Consider the following 17,953-nt stretch of genomic DNA (forward strand, 5'->3'; position numbering starts at 1 on the left):
TAGTACATTTAACAGTATGTTACTGTAAAATTACACAAAATATCCCATTAGGTCATTAGTTTTCCACTGTATAGAAGCCTGTTCATACCAAGAATGAATGATTACTATAAAGATAACTATAACGAGAACTATATTAGCATCCACACCAATGCACAATAACATTGTTTATTGAGCACATGCTGCAGCTTTGTCATCTGCCAGGTTAAATGTTCTAAAAAAAAATATATATATAATGTCAATATTTTTCTGAATGATTCCAACTATATGGTCTATATGGTCCTCTGTGCTTTTCCTGTTATAGTTGTTGTAGTTCATTGTATTACATTTATATAAAAAAAAAAAAAAAAAATCGTCCTTGGTGTAAATGGGCTTTAAAAAGAACATATAGCTTTTATCATAGCATTTTTATAATCTTTTACCATTTTTACAGTGTATACTCCTATATTGCACCTAAACTATACAGTATTTGACAGACACCTGTCTTACCGTCGTTTCTCAGCACTAAAGGTGTTGGCGAACTGAACACCCTCTCCTTGGTAATAGTGTTATTAACCACACAGGTGTAATTCCCAACATCGGACGGTTCCACTTTAGCTATATAGAGATTCCCTGTCTCTTGGGATACAAAGCGCCGGCTATCTTGCTGGACGAAGTGAGGGTACTCGTTGAAGACCCAGGTGAATGTGAGCTCTAGAAAGATGTCAGAAACAGAGCGTTAGATCCTGACACAGACATTTATAGTTTCAGAAAGGTGACTATAATGTCAGCTCAAAAGCGCATACAGAGTATCTTTGTTACACCACTCGCTTCGCCTCGGGCTGACCTCCTTAGGGCAGGTAAGGCTCAGTAAACAGAGCAACTCTTCCTTTGTGAGGCGGCAGGAAAGGGAGCGAAACAAACTAGATTAAAGCGCCTCACTGGCACTCTTATGACACATGCCCTGTCCGGCTTCACCGTGACTGGGGACGAAGGCTTCTCTGTTGGCGTCATTCATGCATGGCTGGCTATTACTGTAAAGGGCTGAACCAGAGAAGACCGAAGGCCCTGCCACAGTGCATTAGCATGTCATCTACAGGAGACTGAGAGGGGGAAAGGAATGGGAAAGAGTGGCTCGTGTACATGATGCAACTGTTGGAATGGTGTATGGGATGGCTGCCACTCAAAAAGCGTCCCCCGAGACTGCGCCACCCATCCTAAGAAGGGGAAACACGCTGACAGGCTGGCTTTCGTGAAGTTGAAAGCAATTCTTTATGATCAGGTTGGCCCGGGAATCCCTGCTTCAGAGTTCCGTTAGCTTAATAAGAAGCGATAGTGCTGAAGGTAGAGGATTTGAAAAGAAAGAAACTGCAATGATTACTGAAACATGCTGTTCAGAACTGCAATGGGGATCTGCGTTTTTTTTTTTTAAGGGGGTCTGATGTTAGAGGCCTACACTGAGAAAAACAGGGCAATCATGGGTTATATGACATGACATGTCAGAGCTATCTATGCAATATTCTGGCATTTTAATGAAGTGAGGCATAATGCTGATAGAAATGCTGAAAAAATTGCCAAGAGCTTGAAAATAATGACAGACAAGGTCAAATTCAAGAGATACTTTTTTTGAATGTACTAGTTGTGCCATCATTCAGTCTTTTCATTCAACATATTCATGTCTACAACATGTAATTCATAGAATTCACCCACAGAAAAAGCAACAAATTGAAAAGATACTTTGAAAATGTATTTTTTTAAAGCATCAAAATTACATTCATTTAATCATCTGAAATGATTCAGTAATCAATGTTGAAGAAGAAGTTTGTGCTATTTAAACTTTTTGTGGATACTGTGATACTTTTTCCAGGTTTATTTAAAAAAGCTCTTTAAAAACAGCATTTGCTTTGTAACATTATTGTCATTTCTGTAATTTTTTTATAAATTTTATGATCCGTTGCTGAATAAAAAAAAAATACGATAATAAATCTTACTTACCCTAAACATTTTAACTGTAATGTATAGTGGATTTTAGCAGATTTGGAGCAGAGAATCAATTTGATCGCATACTATTTTTCAATAGAGAACATAGCGTTACCCTTAAAAAAAAAAAAAAAAAAAAAAAAAAAAAAAGGTAATATTACTAGTGTAGAACAATATAGCTTTTTCTACTATGATAAAACAGTAATTTGGTAATAATAACCAATTAGTTTTTTGAGTTCAGCAATCTCAATAGATAGCTTGATCATGGGTACTATATATATATATATATATATATATATATATATATATATATATATATATATATATATATATATATATATATATATATATATATAGCAGGAAACTGCAAATGTGGAGCAAAGAAAACTTGCTTTTAAAACATTTGATCACATGCTTCTTTGCCAAAATGAACATTCAGCATTGATCTGGGGGAAAAAAATAGTTGAGATGTTCTAAATATTACTAGTGTAAAACAATACAGCTTCTTCCACAATGATAAAACAGGTTGGTAATAATAACCCATTTGTCTTTTGAGTTTAATATGCAGCCTAAATCTAAATAGATAAAGAGCAACTACTGTATATTGTAATATTTAAACTTATGCACAGCAAAAAGTTTTATAATAGAATCAGATGGAAATCTGCAAAGCTTAGCATTATTGTTTGGATTTTGCAGTGATAAACAATTGATTACCTACTCCGCACAGAAAAAGCATGTCTAAAAAAAAAAAAAAAAAACTCATCTAATAGGGTTGAGAATTCAATTTCAAGTCTTTATTTCTATTTGCCTCCAGATTCCGGTCTGACTGAAAAGAAAGTGATGCAAATGAGAAAACAAATTGAAGCCAACGAATCAATGGTAGGATCTGTGATCCATAGTAAATGAGTTTCTTTAGAAGGTCTAATGCTGAACAGCATGCTTACTCTGAGTAAAATGACCATCAGTGCTTCAGAACTTGTCTCTTTACCACAAAGTGTGCTGATTACATTTCTGCCTTTTCCAGCACCTTTGAATGATTTACTGTATCTCTGGCTTTTTAGGCATAGTTAGCCAATGTTTTAAATCATTTGTGACATTAAAGCCAAAGATAAGAATATTCCTGCATGAAACTCTCCTCTTCTGGGTTCTCTAATAAAACAAATGCTTAATTAAAGATTTATATCAGCAAACTATGATTGCCCAGCCTATGAAACCAATTTACATCTTCTAAATTCTGACATCTCATTTGTCGCAGTAATAGTCATGGCCTCTAATTGATATTGATGTCTCTCACTCCCTGGTTCTTGTTTGCACTTGGGGTCTAATGGCTTCTGTCCAATTTGAGTTACAACCTCAGTCTTGTGTAAGAATAGGTGCTATATGCCTAAGAGAAACACAACGGACATGCATACATGAATTTCCACCACTTTTGGTTCCAGATGGTGAAACATCATTGGAGTGTGAATTTCTACTGACCTTTATCAAACTTCTCAAAACAGCTTTTATCAATGGAGGTAACAAGGAACAATGTTGTTGTTTCACAAACATCTCATCTAAAAAATGGTTTCATGTCATTCAGTGGGATGAAAGTAAGCAATTTAAGGATTTAAGAACCAGTACATACACTATGTGTGCAGGCAGCACTTCACAGATTCTGACTGCTTTAATTCATGTCGAGAGTGAATTGCTGTTTGCAACCCATTTTACTTCCATAATTTGACATTGTGAAGCACGATAATAAACAAGAAAAAATCTACGGAAGGACTTTTAAAACTAAATATTAAATAAACATTTGAAAATATTACTAAACAAATATAATGGTTTATAAAGAATACTAAAATAACACTGCTGCTGCATAACTGATGTCAAATGAAAAGCGATCCCATTGAAGAGGAAGAGCATTTTAAATATTAAGACAAATGTTTCGTTTGTCTAACAATGAATCATTCACAGTATAAGACACATTTAAATGGCAGATATACAGACTCACCTCCATAATGCAAAGGTGTGCCACATAACAAAACAACCCCTTGGCCTTCCCTCACATTCACAGCACTTCTTGTCTGCGTTTTGCCATTTTCCAGATCTGTAACAGATTAAACATGGAATGAAATACATTTGCATGCATAATGAAAACAGGATCTCATAGTATAGCAAAACAAATGGAGAAGCAACATCGACTGCAATCGTTTAGTAGAGATCATTATTTAAGAAAAGAAAAAAAAGAAGGAAACAGAATCAGTGATTGAGAATAATCCAAAGCATACAGTGGGTGTCTAACAATGCAGTCTAGTAAAACACTCTGAGGGTGTATGAAAAAAGGGATGCTAACATCACATACACCTACCAGCAGTAAGCCGCATCATTACCAGAGATATCTTAATCTCACCCACTGTGTCAGTAGCTTCCCTGTCAATACATGTTCACACAATTCATCCTCACAAATGAACAGGAGCAGAGGAAGTTGGCACCCGGCTCATATACCTGGCACGATAAAAACCTTCTCATGGTTTCGTGACAGAGAAGTCCTTCTGTAACCATACCCTGCTGTGCCAATTTCACACCCTTAAGCAAACAAGCCAAGAGCCAGGCTCCCCAACACAAACAATATAGAGTCAATGTGCCCAATAAGACAAATTACAGAGTAAGGAAAAAACAGAAAAACAAAAGAAGCAGAAGAAAACATCAGGGTTGGGGGGAGGTGGTGGAAAACAGTGGGAAAGTTTAATGAGAGATTCCCCGCTGACCGAAAAGAAGTCCCACACCGCAGAGTCATACTGAGCTGTGATGAAAGTGGAAAGAGCTGGACTCAGTCAGCTCATAGTAAAAGGATGAATGGATTAAGAGCCGGAGCGGCAGAGCCACGGAAGCTGATTAATGGTCTCTTGTGTTAAAATCTACCAGGCTGGACTCATGTGATGGGTGTAGGCTGTGCAGTAAGCCAAACATCTTCACTGGGAATGTCGTTGTTCCATAAATGGAAAACATTAATATCTGGAGTTTTTATGGATTAATTTCCAAGCTAAGCATACATAATGTTTATTTAATGTTTTATTTTGTATTTAAGTTAATAAAAAGTACAAATGTACAAATTAAACGTTGGATGAAAACAAAAAAAAACAACTATGAAACTACAAAAACAAAAATAAAATGCCAGTACGCCATATTAAGTTAATTGCCTGCGAGCTTCTCCTCCTGTCTGTATGGTAATTTCTCTACTGTGCGACAGAGGGTCGAGTGGTTATGACACAATCGTTAGCCTATTTTTACAAAAACTGTTTCTACGCAGCCATAATGTAACATAGAAGGTAATGGAGCCCTTTATACATTTTCGTGTATCTTTAGAAATAAATAATGGACAAATGGAGTCTTTAAACGCCTCAGATATACAGTTATTCGCTGTCAAAGTGATGCCAAAATGAATGGGAGGTCAATGGGATGCTAACGCAAGTGAAGTTCTGCTACAAGATGGCGGCACGTGGCCGACTTCAACTTCCGGTCGACTTCCTTGCCGCCTGGATGCACATCCAGGGCATGAAGCTCCCGTTCCACCACATCCCAAAGATGCTTTATTGGGTTGAGATCTAGTGACTGTGGGGTCCATTTTAGTACAGTGAACTCATTGTCATGTTAAAATGCATTGAGGCAACTGCCATGTGATTGGTTGATTAGATAATTGAATTAATGAGAAATTGAACAGGTGTTCCTAATAATCCTTTAGGTGAGTGTATGTATGTGTGTGTGTGTGTGTGATCAGAAAACTAACAAAGGCAAAACTATAATAACCATGTAGTTGCTAAACATGTGTTGATATACAAAAAATCAAATTAAACATGATCCCCCTTTACAATTTTATTTTTATATAGGGTCCACTGGTTACAGATCTGAATTGGCTTTGAATTCTAGGGAGCTTGTGTGTGCCACGGTTTGTCAGGTCACAAATCTGCACTGTTGCTATTGCACTCCTGAGAAAGGTACTCATTCCAAACTCACCCCAGGAGAGGATTACCCCACAGCCAATAGAAAGCTACCTTGCAATAAATCTCCCAATGACAAATTTTACAGTTAAGCATGCATTTCAAACTGGCTTGCAAACGCATGATGCAGTTTTCAACAGCTGTCTGAAAGATAAGAAATGCCACAATGACATATTATCAAAGCCAGCGGCATTATCATCCTATTAAAATCATAATTCCCCTTTGACTAACCAATGATCAATACAGGAAATAAATGTCAAACTAGTCCTGTTAACCAGTCCCATGAAGTGAGAGTCATTATCCCACCCATAAAGATGGGAATCTCTCTCCTAAAGGGGTGTGGGATGCTCTGAGGATTCCTATGGTTGGATCAATAGTTAGATGGCATGAGAGGGAAGAGTCTTCACTGTCAGTCAAAAAGAGTCCATGGCCAGGCATGTTCTCATCTCAAACAATCCTTCTACCAACTCATTTGAGCTTCTGATTTCTTTGAGCATGTAAGGGTCCAGGTGGCTACGACTATTCTCTTACTTGGCAGTTTACTTTGTGAAGCAGACAGCACAGATATTAATATAGCGAGTCAAAACACAGCATACAAAGATGCTGTTGAAGCTGGTGACTAATGAGAATGAGTGATGGTGTTTGAAGTCGATGAAATGGTGCTTCACCCAATGAAATTGTCACATTTGACAGCTCATTTGATTGCTCTTTCTTCAGCAATGCCATGTGAATACCAAACACCAAAGCTGATGCTTTTACAATATCACTTATATACAGTCAAACCTTCCGGAGTTTGCCACTGTTTGGACAAATGACACCCCAAACTCAATAGTAATGTTTGAACTAATGCTGCTATGTTGGATTTAAATATTTACTTATCACTAAGGCTGCATAGATTTGATCAAAATACAGTAAAAAAAATAATATTATGAAATATTCTTACAATTTAGGATGAATTGCTTCTTGTCTTCCTAGTTGGTAATTCAATTTGGATCAAATGAATACATGTAAAATGTAAGTGTAATTAAAAATAATTTGTATATATTTTATAATTCGATTTTTCTTTAGATGTATATCTGAATTTTTAGCAGCCATTAATTCTGTCTTCGTCACATGGTCACTGAAATCATTCGCTGATTTGGTGTTCAAGAAACATTTTTTATTACTATAAATATTTACAGTTATAGTATATTTATTATTAATCATAATTTAGTTAATCTCTTATATAAGTGGATTTGGGATAAATAATATAATATGCATTGACAAATTGACTGAAAACCCTAATTTTAACAACGAAAAATGACACACAGCATCTTTAAAAAATGCTACTTTCACATAACTTACATGCAAACTGTAGTGTGGCTCTCTGGCTGAGAATGGTTCCTTGGGTGTTGGAGGCAGTGCATTGGTAGACACCGCTGTCTTGGTCCCGATCCAGGCCAGTAATGATCAGGTTACCCCCAGACAGGCGACGCCTCTCGTCACCATGAAGATCAATGAGCGTTCCGTTTAGAGACCATCTGGAGAGACGCAAACACAATCAGGACTGTGGTCTCCAGAGAAGCTAACTCACCAATATTCATCACATGCATCGATCTGATGAAGCTTGCTTCATTATGCAGCCAGATTCAGCATGAAACAAAGCTCATTGCTGCCACTTGTTTTCCTTCTTTGCTCTTCTGCAGTACAGTCTGCAGACTAATAACTGATGAAAGCAAGCAAACAGTGCTTAAAAATAAGAAATATCTAATTATTTATTGACCTTGAATGCAACTTTAAGTCATGAGTAGGTTGGTTTTAGTTTCCAGTGATAAAATTGCTATGAAAAACGATAAAAGATTCATTATTTTTCAGTGTGCTTTCAGTGATTTAGCTACACTTACATGTGGGATATAATATAAATCTACATGGAGTGTGAAGCAATAGAGCAAATTAAACAGCAACTTGGACTGCTTGACAAAAATAATGTGATATCTCGAGACTTATTTGGAATGTATCTGGTTGTTGCTAAAGAGTTTTTTTTTTTTTTTTTTTTTTTTTACAATTTTATTTTACAAACAAAAGTTTTGAACTTAATATTAAACCATTGTGGCATCTGCAAACCAAACACTGCAAGAACTTTTCTTAGAATCTTGTTCTTTAGCATTTTTGTGGCTACTTTTCCACCAATGTATGTGTTTGTGTTTTGCCTCGAGTTTAAGAATAACCACATGTGAGGTTCATCATATTAACTATGGGCATGTTCCAACAATGTTCAACAACTAGAAAGCATCCAAATACTATTTCTGTATTTTGAAGGGTGATTTTTAAAAAAATATAATTTTCCTTTCTTTAAAATCAATGCCAACAGGTTTAATATATTGTTATATAATGCAATAACATTCCTCCTAATTTGCGGGTTTATTATTCTTTATTATTCATACCATTACACAATAGGAAAATGATATTATACAGTAAAAGTGGAATGTTTCCCATCATAAAACCAGTTTAAAACATAACTGTAATCATAAAATGTATACCTAACTTGTGTAACAGGGAAAAATGCATCAATTCCGACCTTTCTGAATCATTAGATATCTTAGCACTCCACTACTCAGAACTGACCTTAAAAACCACCCATAGCCATGCTGAATCAGGCATTTGAGAGTGAAAACTTGGCAGAAAACCTTTGAAATGATGGAAACAATGGGGAAATGAAGGTGTTGGCAGGATCTACATTATTCCACAACGGTGTGAAAAACTAATGAGTGGGGTGGACAATGCAGTTTTAAAAGGCAACTAGAGACCCTAGTCTCTCCCAAATCTGACAGACAACAAAGTCTAGATTTACTGCAGCTCTCCGAAGCCCATTTCTGCTGCATTATTTATTGAGCAGTAGCAGTCAAGTTAATCTAACTCCTTTAGTCATCATTTGTGAGTCTAATATCATAGCCACTGTACACATTCAGCCTACAGGCTTACGCAGTTGATTACTGTGAGAATGTTTGTTGTAAATACAGACAATATTCGTGTTCTCACCGAGTAGTCAAGTATAATATTATAGCATCAAACTAATCTAGTTTTCTGATACACTTTCAATAGCGTGATGAATCAACAAAGCTCCTGCATCCCACATAAAGTGGCCCCCTCGTTGAGTAAAATGAATGAAATAACCAGAATGTTATCCTGAAAGGATCTAACATCATCTTTGTTGGTACATATACCCCTTCACTAAATAATGTTGTCATCTACTTCGTAGTGTAGACTAGCGGTTCTCCAATAACTTTGATTTAACCAGAACATCCACGGACCGCCTAACACAACAATAGTTCTTCAGATTATTAGGAAAACTGCATATCTGTGATTTTATTTGGTCACTATAATGCCATATTTCAGTTATAATCAATATTTCTGTAAGTAAAATGAATCATGATGCTGTAAGACATGTCATTTGCTGCTTGAGCTGCCAATGCAGATACATGGAGGAACTCTACAAGAGTAGCATCTGAAAAACACATTTTTTTATTTATTTTTTTTATTTTTTTTTAGGCTAGAAAATGAAATATATATCAGAACTGACATAAGCTGAAGCGAGCTGCTTCTGATGGATCAATAGCCTTAGAATAATATGGAAATAGGAAATATTGATTTCTACCATATGTGCTGAGATGCTGTATGAGTATTCAGGGGAAAAAATATTTCATGCTAATTAAAATATGATGCCCACGATTACCCTCTCTTCCACCTTCTCTTTATGTTAAGTGAATGTCATATATATATATATATATATATATACTCATTTTATTAACTATAAAAAATTAATAAGGGGAAAAATATTTAGTGCAACTTTACTTTGAAACTAAATAAATTTAATGTAACACAAGTAGCAACAGATCATGTTTTCTGCATGGTAATGTGTAACCGAGTGAAATGGTTTGTCATGAAAAGAAAAATATATATGGCAGGGACTTGGTTAAGTCCATTAGCTATGGACTGGATTGGTGGTAGAACTGAATTTGTAAGAAAGGGATGGAGTATATCCAGACAAAATAACTGGACAAGTCCAGTACTGTACATGACCAGAGAGAAGTCTGTTGTTTCACCGGCAGACTGTGTTATGACATTTTGATTACTAATTACAAGGCCATTTTTATGTGCATATGTATGGATGAATCATTCACCATAAGATCAATAACATGCATTTATTAAATACAACAGCTTGATTCTGGGACAGTACTCTCAAAAGTTCCCTTATACCAATACAGATGACACATTGTACCATTAAACTGTACGAAACCAGCGACAAGCACATGGTGTCTAAAAATTCAAAAGACCCTGACATCATAGACTCTAAATCTAAAATATATATTTTTATTGATTTCCCATGATAAGATGCTCTTTTTGTATTCAGTCCTTTTTGAAATCATATTACAGGACTGCAATGATCACAATCACGGTGGTAGGTTAAGGTAACAGAATTTATGTATCCTGATGGTAATTGGTCCATGAATGATCGCTTTTAAACGCTAGACAACAAAGTACAAAACAATCCAGTCTCCAAGGAGCCCCTTAAAAAGAGTCAAAAAGGCTTAGTAGTGACAGTGAGCCGAAGTATTTTCAGATAATGAGCAGAGGGCCTATAGGGCCTCCAGTACTGTTCTTTCCTCGACCAAAAGTTCTCTAAGAAGTTTAATGGACAATTATGCTGCCTTCGCACACCGAACTGTCCAAGCAGCCATCAGTATCATGATCCTAACACTATTATTACTGTCACCATTAAACGTCGCCATCGTCATAATCATCATTCTAAAGTATATGTTACTTCAGACTAAATTAACAAACTGCCCAGAGACGAGACAAAGCCTACACCTGCTCATTAGAAAAATATCATAAAAGTGCACATGGAAAGCGCAAAAAAAAACAGAAAAAAAAGAAATGGTGACGTACAAAACAGTCAGCTCCAATTATCTTTCCAAAAGAATGCTCCGCAGTACAACTGAGAAAGCAACCTGCATTCAACAAAGATCACGCTGGAGCCGAGGTAATGAGGGCCGACACAAGAGCACCTCTGACTTTCTCTGTCTAATCTCTGCATTTTAACCAGCTCTCCTTCACATTCTCGTCTCTGATGACTGCCTGCTCCATGGACCAAGGTTCAAATCCTTACAATCCTGAAAGTATTCTAGGCAGGTTGAAAATTCCGTAAGGTTAAATATAGGCTGGGAAACAGATTCTGAGCTCTATCAAAGGATCTAAAACAGCATCCAGGGAGACCTAAAGTGACTGAGTAAAACTGAATTTCTTTTGCACTAACAATGCATAGGTTATGGGTTTGACTCCCCAGGAAAGCATAAACTGTTAAAAATACATAGCCTGTATGCAAGTTGTTAAAACGAATGAAAAATAAGTTAACTTGCAACACCTTGTTGCACCTTCACAATGAGGCAAACAGTCCTTTTCCAAAACCTTAACTCTTTCAACTTTGGTGGAATGAGCTGCAAACCTCCAATCTAACTGCTGAGACTTACTTTTTTTTTACCTACTTTACAAGAACACACCTTTTCAGCAAGCACTTATCCACACCAAACCATTAAACCAATGCAATTGCACAGTCACGCACAGTTTTCTTCTTCTCTAGCTAGCTTCCTAATCTAATTGTCAATTAAACCTGCCATTGTACTCGAGGAATTGCTTTTGTTCCTTTTTGTAAGGCATTTTGGATAAAAGCGTCTGTTAAATGCATAAGTGTTTAATGTAAATTCTTGCTCTATGAGTGTTTGCCGGCCACAAGAACCCACAACGGATTGTGGGTAGAATTCATGGCTGTCCTTTGTCCTCAAATTCCCCCACATTTTAACTCATCCCTTCTTGTAGACCCACACTACCACATTAATCGCTGGACCAAAAAGAACAAACCACAGAATACTAGAGATATCCTATGGTCAGAGTTGTTACTGCACTGTTTTTTTTTTTTTTTCTGCATAATGTTGGCACACTGAAAATCTTTCGCTCTGTGCTTTTATATGTTAAGCATCAAATGTTCTTCAAAGCGCAGATCATAAGTGGGGTGATTGAAGCACATCAGCATGTTCTGTACAATTGCTTATGTGAGATGTTGGGCAATGCAACACCGACCGATAAACCTGTGTGACACATTTGAACTCTGAGTATTTTCTACTTTAAAAACAGGGGAAGGTGGGGAAGTCAAACAACTCTGCTGAACACCTCAGACAGATAGACAACCTCAGCAGACAGCGCTGACAAAACAAGTGGAGAAACACCAACAGCAATTAAAGCTTTTCAAATGACACATCAACACCCTTACAACAGTTTATCATGGTCTAAATTTTGTAACAGTAGTTGTGCTATGTTCACACAAATCTCTGTTAGAGGGGAGGAGGAAGACTACGTAATTTTTTTTTATGACAACTGTAATTATCAGATTTTTTTTTTTTGGGGGGGGGGGGGGTCTTTTGTAGCATTCAGATATTTCAAGAAATAAATTATTATGAGCATGAAGACTGAAAAACAAATATTTTATTAGATGCAAAGTAATTTGTGGTCTAGTTAAGGATACAGACAGAAAATGTTACCTGTTTACAAACATTTCTATTTCAAATGAAAGTTGTTCTTTCTTTTCATCAAAATAATCCTGAAAAAAAAGTATACTGAGCACCAAATCAGCATATTAAATTGTTTTTTTGAAGGACTTAAGACTAGAGTAATGGCTGCTGAAAATTCAACTTTGCCAATACAGGAATAGGCTAAATTTTAATATATTTTAAAATTTATATTTTACATTGTAATAACAGTTCAAATATTACTATTTTTGATCAAATAAATGCAGCACTGGTGAGCTTTCAAAACTACAAAAAAAAAAAAAAAAACATACTAAACTTTTACATGGTAATGTATATAAATTTGATGTTTTTATATGATATAAACTGTGTATTTTCCTATATATATTCAAGCAAAATACATGTATTAATTTTTTATAATCTAATAAATGTAATAAAATATAGACACTCCATAAAGATTTTTTTGAAAGAAAAGCAGAAGTCAGCCAAGTGCTCTTCTCTGACTCAGCTCTGAGTTACTTTTCCTTGGAATCTGAAACCAAGATGCAAAATAGCCTGGCACGTTGTGTTCTTAAAGTTCACATTGGCCCCTGCAGACGTTGAAATACCACCAGACTTTGCTGGAACACTCACAGTTTCTCTTGACAAAAGAAAGTAACTGGATGTTCTTTGGAGACTCTTCCTCCTCTTGCTGATTTGCAGCAGAATTGGCCATCTTTCAGTCAACATTAGCTGGCTCAACTGTTAACTGCTAACATGCTCAAAATGACTGCTGGGATGGACCGAACCTTTCGGATGTCTCTAGACCAGATTGGATCTTATAAGACCAGCCTTGAAGAATTTACTGTCAGTGACAACCTAGCAAATGTCAAGAAATTATCTTTAGAGTGACACTGATTTTATCAGTGTCTGGATGTATTGTTGTAAAGTTCATTGAATGATTGGTATAGATTTTATCAAAAGAAAAGGTAGTGTCACAACTTCAGCTTTCACTGTGCTCTTCTTCTTCCTGTATATTGATACTCTCGTAATGTTTGGTTAAATCTGTGTTTTCCACAAATATTCACTAAAGGGAAATGTAAGCGTTTAAATCAAATGTCACTCACAAGGTTATTACCCCTCTTCCTTGTGCTTGCCTGAGCATTAACATGATGCTGACCCAAGCTACGAAAGAGCTGGAGCTTGCTGCTATTTTCAGAGCAGACGCCACACCAGGGAATATGCGGGACAGTCTCTTGGAATCTCTAGTACAAATTAGCCATTTAAACCCCTCCCAATTTCAAAGCCAATTTTTCATCCTTACAGTAGCATGCATTACCCTCTCAGAAAGATACATTTCGGCATGCTAATTCCTGAAGCTCTTGCTGAGAAATGTACAGTGTAAAAAAAAAAAAAAAAAAAGACTGTGAATTTAACGGTAAAACACTATAAAAATGCTACAGTAAAAACCTGTTAAATGATTTATGCTAAATTCCCCTACTATATAGAGTGAAAACAGTATTGGACTTTACATTTAATTTTATAGTACACACCAAAGATGTAATGAATCTTAATCATATCTCCATAAGTATGTTAAACTACTGTTTTTTTTTTTTTTTTTTTTTTTTTGTCTTTATTAAAGTAGTTGATGCACATTTAAAATAGAAACTGGTGAAACTCTGGAAAGCAAATTGAAAATGGCAGCAGGATGCCACTGGGATAGACTGTTAGAAGTACAGTAGTTTACTGGATTTATGCAATGGCAAACACGAAGTACAAATAAATTGCCTCTCACCTGGAAAATCAATGGCAATCAGTGCCATTACTTTTCAAGTTGATCCTTATGGGAATACGTTACCAATTTGCCAAAACCAACCACTTAAATGGTTTGTAATAGCAATGAAAGGATCCATAAATTGCTAGCACAGAACATCAGACTCATACCTATACTGAGGGGAAGGGACTCCTGATGCCTCACAGGTTAATACAGCCTCCTGCTCAGCAGAATGGATGGGCATTATCAGATCTTCTGGTTCCTTTTGCCAGCTTGGACCAAGAAACTTTGGATCTTCTGCTTGTGCTGATGAGACTGAGACAGAGAAAATCCATTTGTATTACATTTATTTATAATACAGTTCAATCATGACAACTCTCTGAGTTAATTATTTTAACCAGCATTTACTGACATGAGGAATGTAATGTGCATAAGCTTCATTTTTGCATACGAGATATGCTATGCTGCTGTTGCTGAGCAAACACAATGGGCCCCATTTTAACGATCTAAATGCAAAGTGTAAAGCGCACGGCACAGGTGCACTCAGGGCATGTCCAAATCCACTTTTGCTAATTTAATGATGGAAAATCAGTTGGTGCGTCCGAGCACATGGTCTAAACGGGTTTTCATTCTCTTAATAAGTTAATGGGTGTTTTTGGGGTATAACGTGCAATAAACCAATCAGAGTCTCATCTTCCATTCCCTTAAAGAGCCAGTTACGCTCATGCCATGACAGACTTGCTATTTACATGGCGGAATTTGGCAAGCGCAAAGACAGAATGCATCTCTGAGATGCAATGGAGCTGCTCGTATGCGAGCAAATAGATAGCCTAATTCTGGTACATGCGATGACTATCCATTATGACATGTAGGCATATATATATATATATATATATATATTATGTTTAGCCTACAATTTTTTTTTATGCATTACAATCCTTTAATTTTTTATATTTGTCATGTTTGTGTGCTGCGGTGCATCCCTGTGTTTAATAAGCAGTGTGTACGCTCTTTAAATAACAATGAAAAAACATTGCGCCAGAATTTAGACCAGGTTTGAGCTGCTCTATGGCGCAGTCTATTTCTAGCGCCAGCAATGTGCCTGAACACACCTCATTTTTAGACCAGCACGCCCATGGGCGCAAAAATGAGCGCAAATGCATTTGCTAATTAAACGACGTGACGCTGGACGGGAAAATGTGAACGGCATCAGACTGAAACTAGTAAACACACTTGCGCTGCACCTTGCGTCGTATTGCACCGGGTGTATTATAGGGCCCAATGTATGTATATGTATGTATGTAAATACACACACTGATAAATTGTACTCTGTTACTGATTACAGATTGCATGATGATAATGGTAGTTATTAACGCAATCTAAGTTACAGTACGTATGTAGTAATGTAATCTGACCACTTCTTAGATTATTTTAATTTTTTAAATTACACTTTTTTAAATTAAACGTACCATTATATGTACATTACCAATATAAAAAAGCAGAGAGAAAGGGAATGTGTTCCAGTCTTTGATATAAGCACCATAAAATGCATTAAACATAACATTACACCGGGGTTCCCAATCTGGACTATTAATGTAAGAACTGCAGTGTGCTTGCGAGTTGTTAAAATGCCATAATATTTAAATCATAAAAATGTATGAAATAAATAATGTAAACACTAAAAATATAAATATTTTATTTGTTTACCTGCATGTCGACATGACCATTAACCAACATCAGAGAAGTGTAAACATGCAAATGTCTTAAAATAATTATAATTTTAAGAAGTTTGGCTGAGAAAAACGTGAATTAATGTACATGATATTTGTTGTGAAGATGCTATACACAGCCATACACACACACACACACACACACACACACACACACACACACACACACACACAAACATATACTATGCATGCTTTGACAGTTTCTTTTATTTGATACTAAAAATATCCAGGACTACAGAAAAACACCATTATTCACACATCGTTTACAGCTCCCCACACTTCATGTTTCAAGAATGGTGCTTCAGAAGACATCGCGCCCCCATGTAATATATAGAAATAGATTCCAGAGACTTTTATTCCAGCCATTATTTTCTCTATATTAATTAATAATATACAGGGATACATCCTGCAGCCACATTTACGATACAGTCAGAGAATTCTGCAAACACGTTGAAACACCATACTACAGGAAAATAAACTCCAGTGTCAGCTGCTGTTGAGGTAATATCAACAGAATAACATTTGTGAGTATCATTTCTAAAATGAAAACTATTGTAACTATAACTATTTGATGCATGTGCCAGTTATAATTATTCGGTATTTCAGTGTCATGAATAGAAGATTAAAATAAAATAATGTTATCTATATTTCTCTTCACAATAGCATATGAACTGTCATTAATCAAACCTGTAGCAAATAGTGCCACCAACAAACAAAAATACATTCCCTCTGAGTTGCATTTGTAATCCACTGCATCCACAGAGGCAGAAAGAGGCAGTGGTTTCTAGTGAGATATATCCTGATAAACATGAATGGATAAATGGACTGAGTGAACAAAAAAATATATTGTATGTACTGTACACTACCATTCAAAGGTTTGAGGTCAGTAAAATTTGTACATTTTAAAAGGAATCAATATTTTTATTCAGCGAGAAAATAAAATAAAAATAACAACAGTGAAGACATTTATAATGTTGCTATTCAGCAAAGAGAAAATGACCATGGTTTCCACAAAATTTAAAGCAGCACATCAGTTTTCAACATTGACATTAATAAGAAATTATTCTTAAGCACCAAATCAGCATATTAGAATGATTTCCGAAGGTTCGTTTTTACATAAATTGTACATTAGCCTAAATTGTTACAAATAAATTGACCTTTCAAAAAAAAAAAATATATATTCTACTGACTTCAAACTTTTGAGAATTGCAGTGTATATATATAAAGAAAAATAACTTGGGGTTCAATTAATGTTAATAAATTAATAAATTAATGTTTTTTTAACATTGAGTGGTGCTTTCTTGTTGAAGTTTATTACTTCGAAAACTAAGCACAAAAAGGGGGTTACTTTCTCAATATCATATTATTTTCATTCTGAACAAAACATGATATTTAAGTTCAGTGGCATTCAAAATAACAATATATTGGACATGATTGCACATATAAACTTATCCAACTTCAGTGTCTTGTCTCAAACCTTCTCCAAGGACTGAATGAATCCAAGGCTTACGATAGTAACAAAAATCTTCCTATCATGAAACATATACATTCAGCACACAATAAAAACAGATAGAAAAAAAACAAAAAAAAAAAACATTCAGTTTGAAAAACAGCAGGACAATAATTTACCTGCAAGGCAGCCAATGATTGATAGCGCCACAAGTCGTTTCCATAGTAACGTCATCTTTAGTTGACAGGGGCAAGTATGACTCTCATCCAACTGCTTGTGAATGGAATGATTTCTCCCTTGAATGTGAGACTTATAATCTGTGGGGGAAAGTAATTACAGAAGTAATTAAAATAAGATATTCTGAGTCAAATATGACAGACATGCTGCTTTTTATAGACAAATCTGAAAAATTACACCTCTGTTGAAGTGATCACCTTGACTATGGAGACAAACACTGGTTAAATGTTGTTGGATCAAAGAAAAAGTTAACAACTGGGATGCTTTCAATGTGACGGCAACTAAAATATTAA

At 35.7% G+C, this 17,953-nt stretch overlaps 1 protein-coding gene across 1 annotated transcript in view; it reads right to left on the reverse strand.

Moving 5' to 3' along the window:
• The window catches only part of LOC128015860 (contactin-3-like), a 48,686-nt gene extending 30,952 nt beyond the window's left edge, over nt 1-17,734 (reverse strand). Inside the window, exons 1-5 of the mRNA XM_052600072.1 lie at nt 17,603-17,734; nt 14,414-14,558; nt 7,278-7,453; nt 3,947-4,042; nt 487-690 (exon numbers count right to left, since the gene is read on the reverse strand). Of these exons, the coding sequence (XP_052456032.1) occupies nt 487-690; nt 3,947-4,042; nt 7,278-7,453; nt 14,414-14,558; nt 17,603-17,657 (676 nt within the window). The 5' untranslated portion in view covers nt 17,658-17,734. The remainder of the gene's footprint in view (nt 1-486; nt 691-3,946; nt 4,043-7,277; nt 7,454-14,413; nt 14,559-17,602) is intronic.
• Nucleotides 17,735-17,953: the final 219 nt, after the last annotated feature.

This window comes from Carassius gibelio, chromosome A6 (assembly GCF_023724105.1).
Source record: "Carassius gibelio isolate Cgi1373 ecotype wild population from Czech Republic chromosome A6, carGib1.2-hapl.c, whole genome shotgun sequence".
In the NCBI taxonomy this organism is placed as follows: domain Eukaryota; kingdom Metazoa; phylum Chordata; class Actinopteri; order Cypriniformes; family Cyprinidae; genus Carassius; species Carassius gibelio.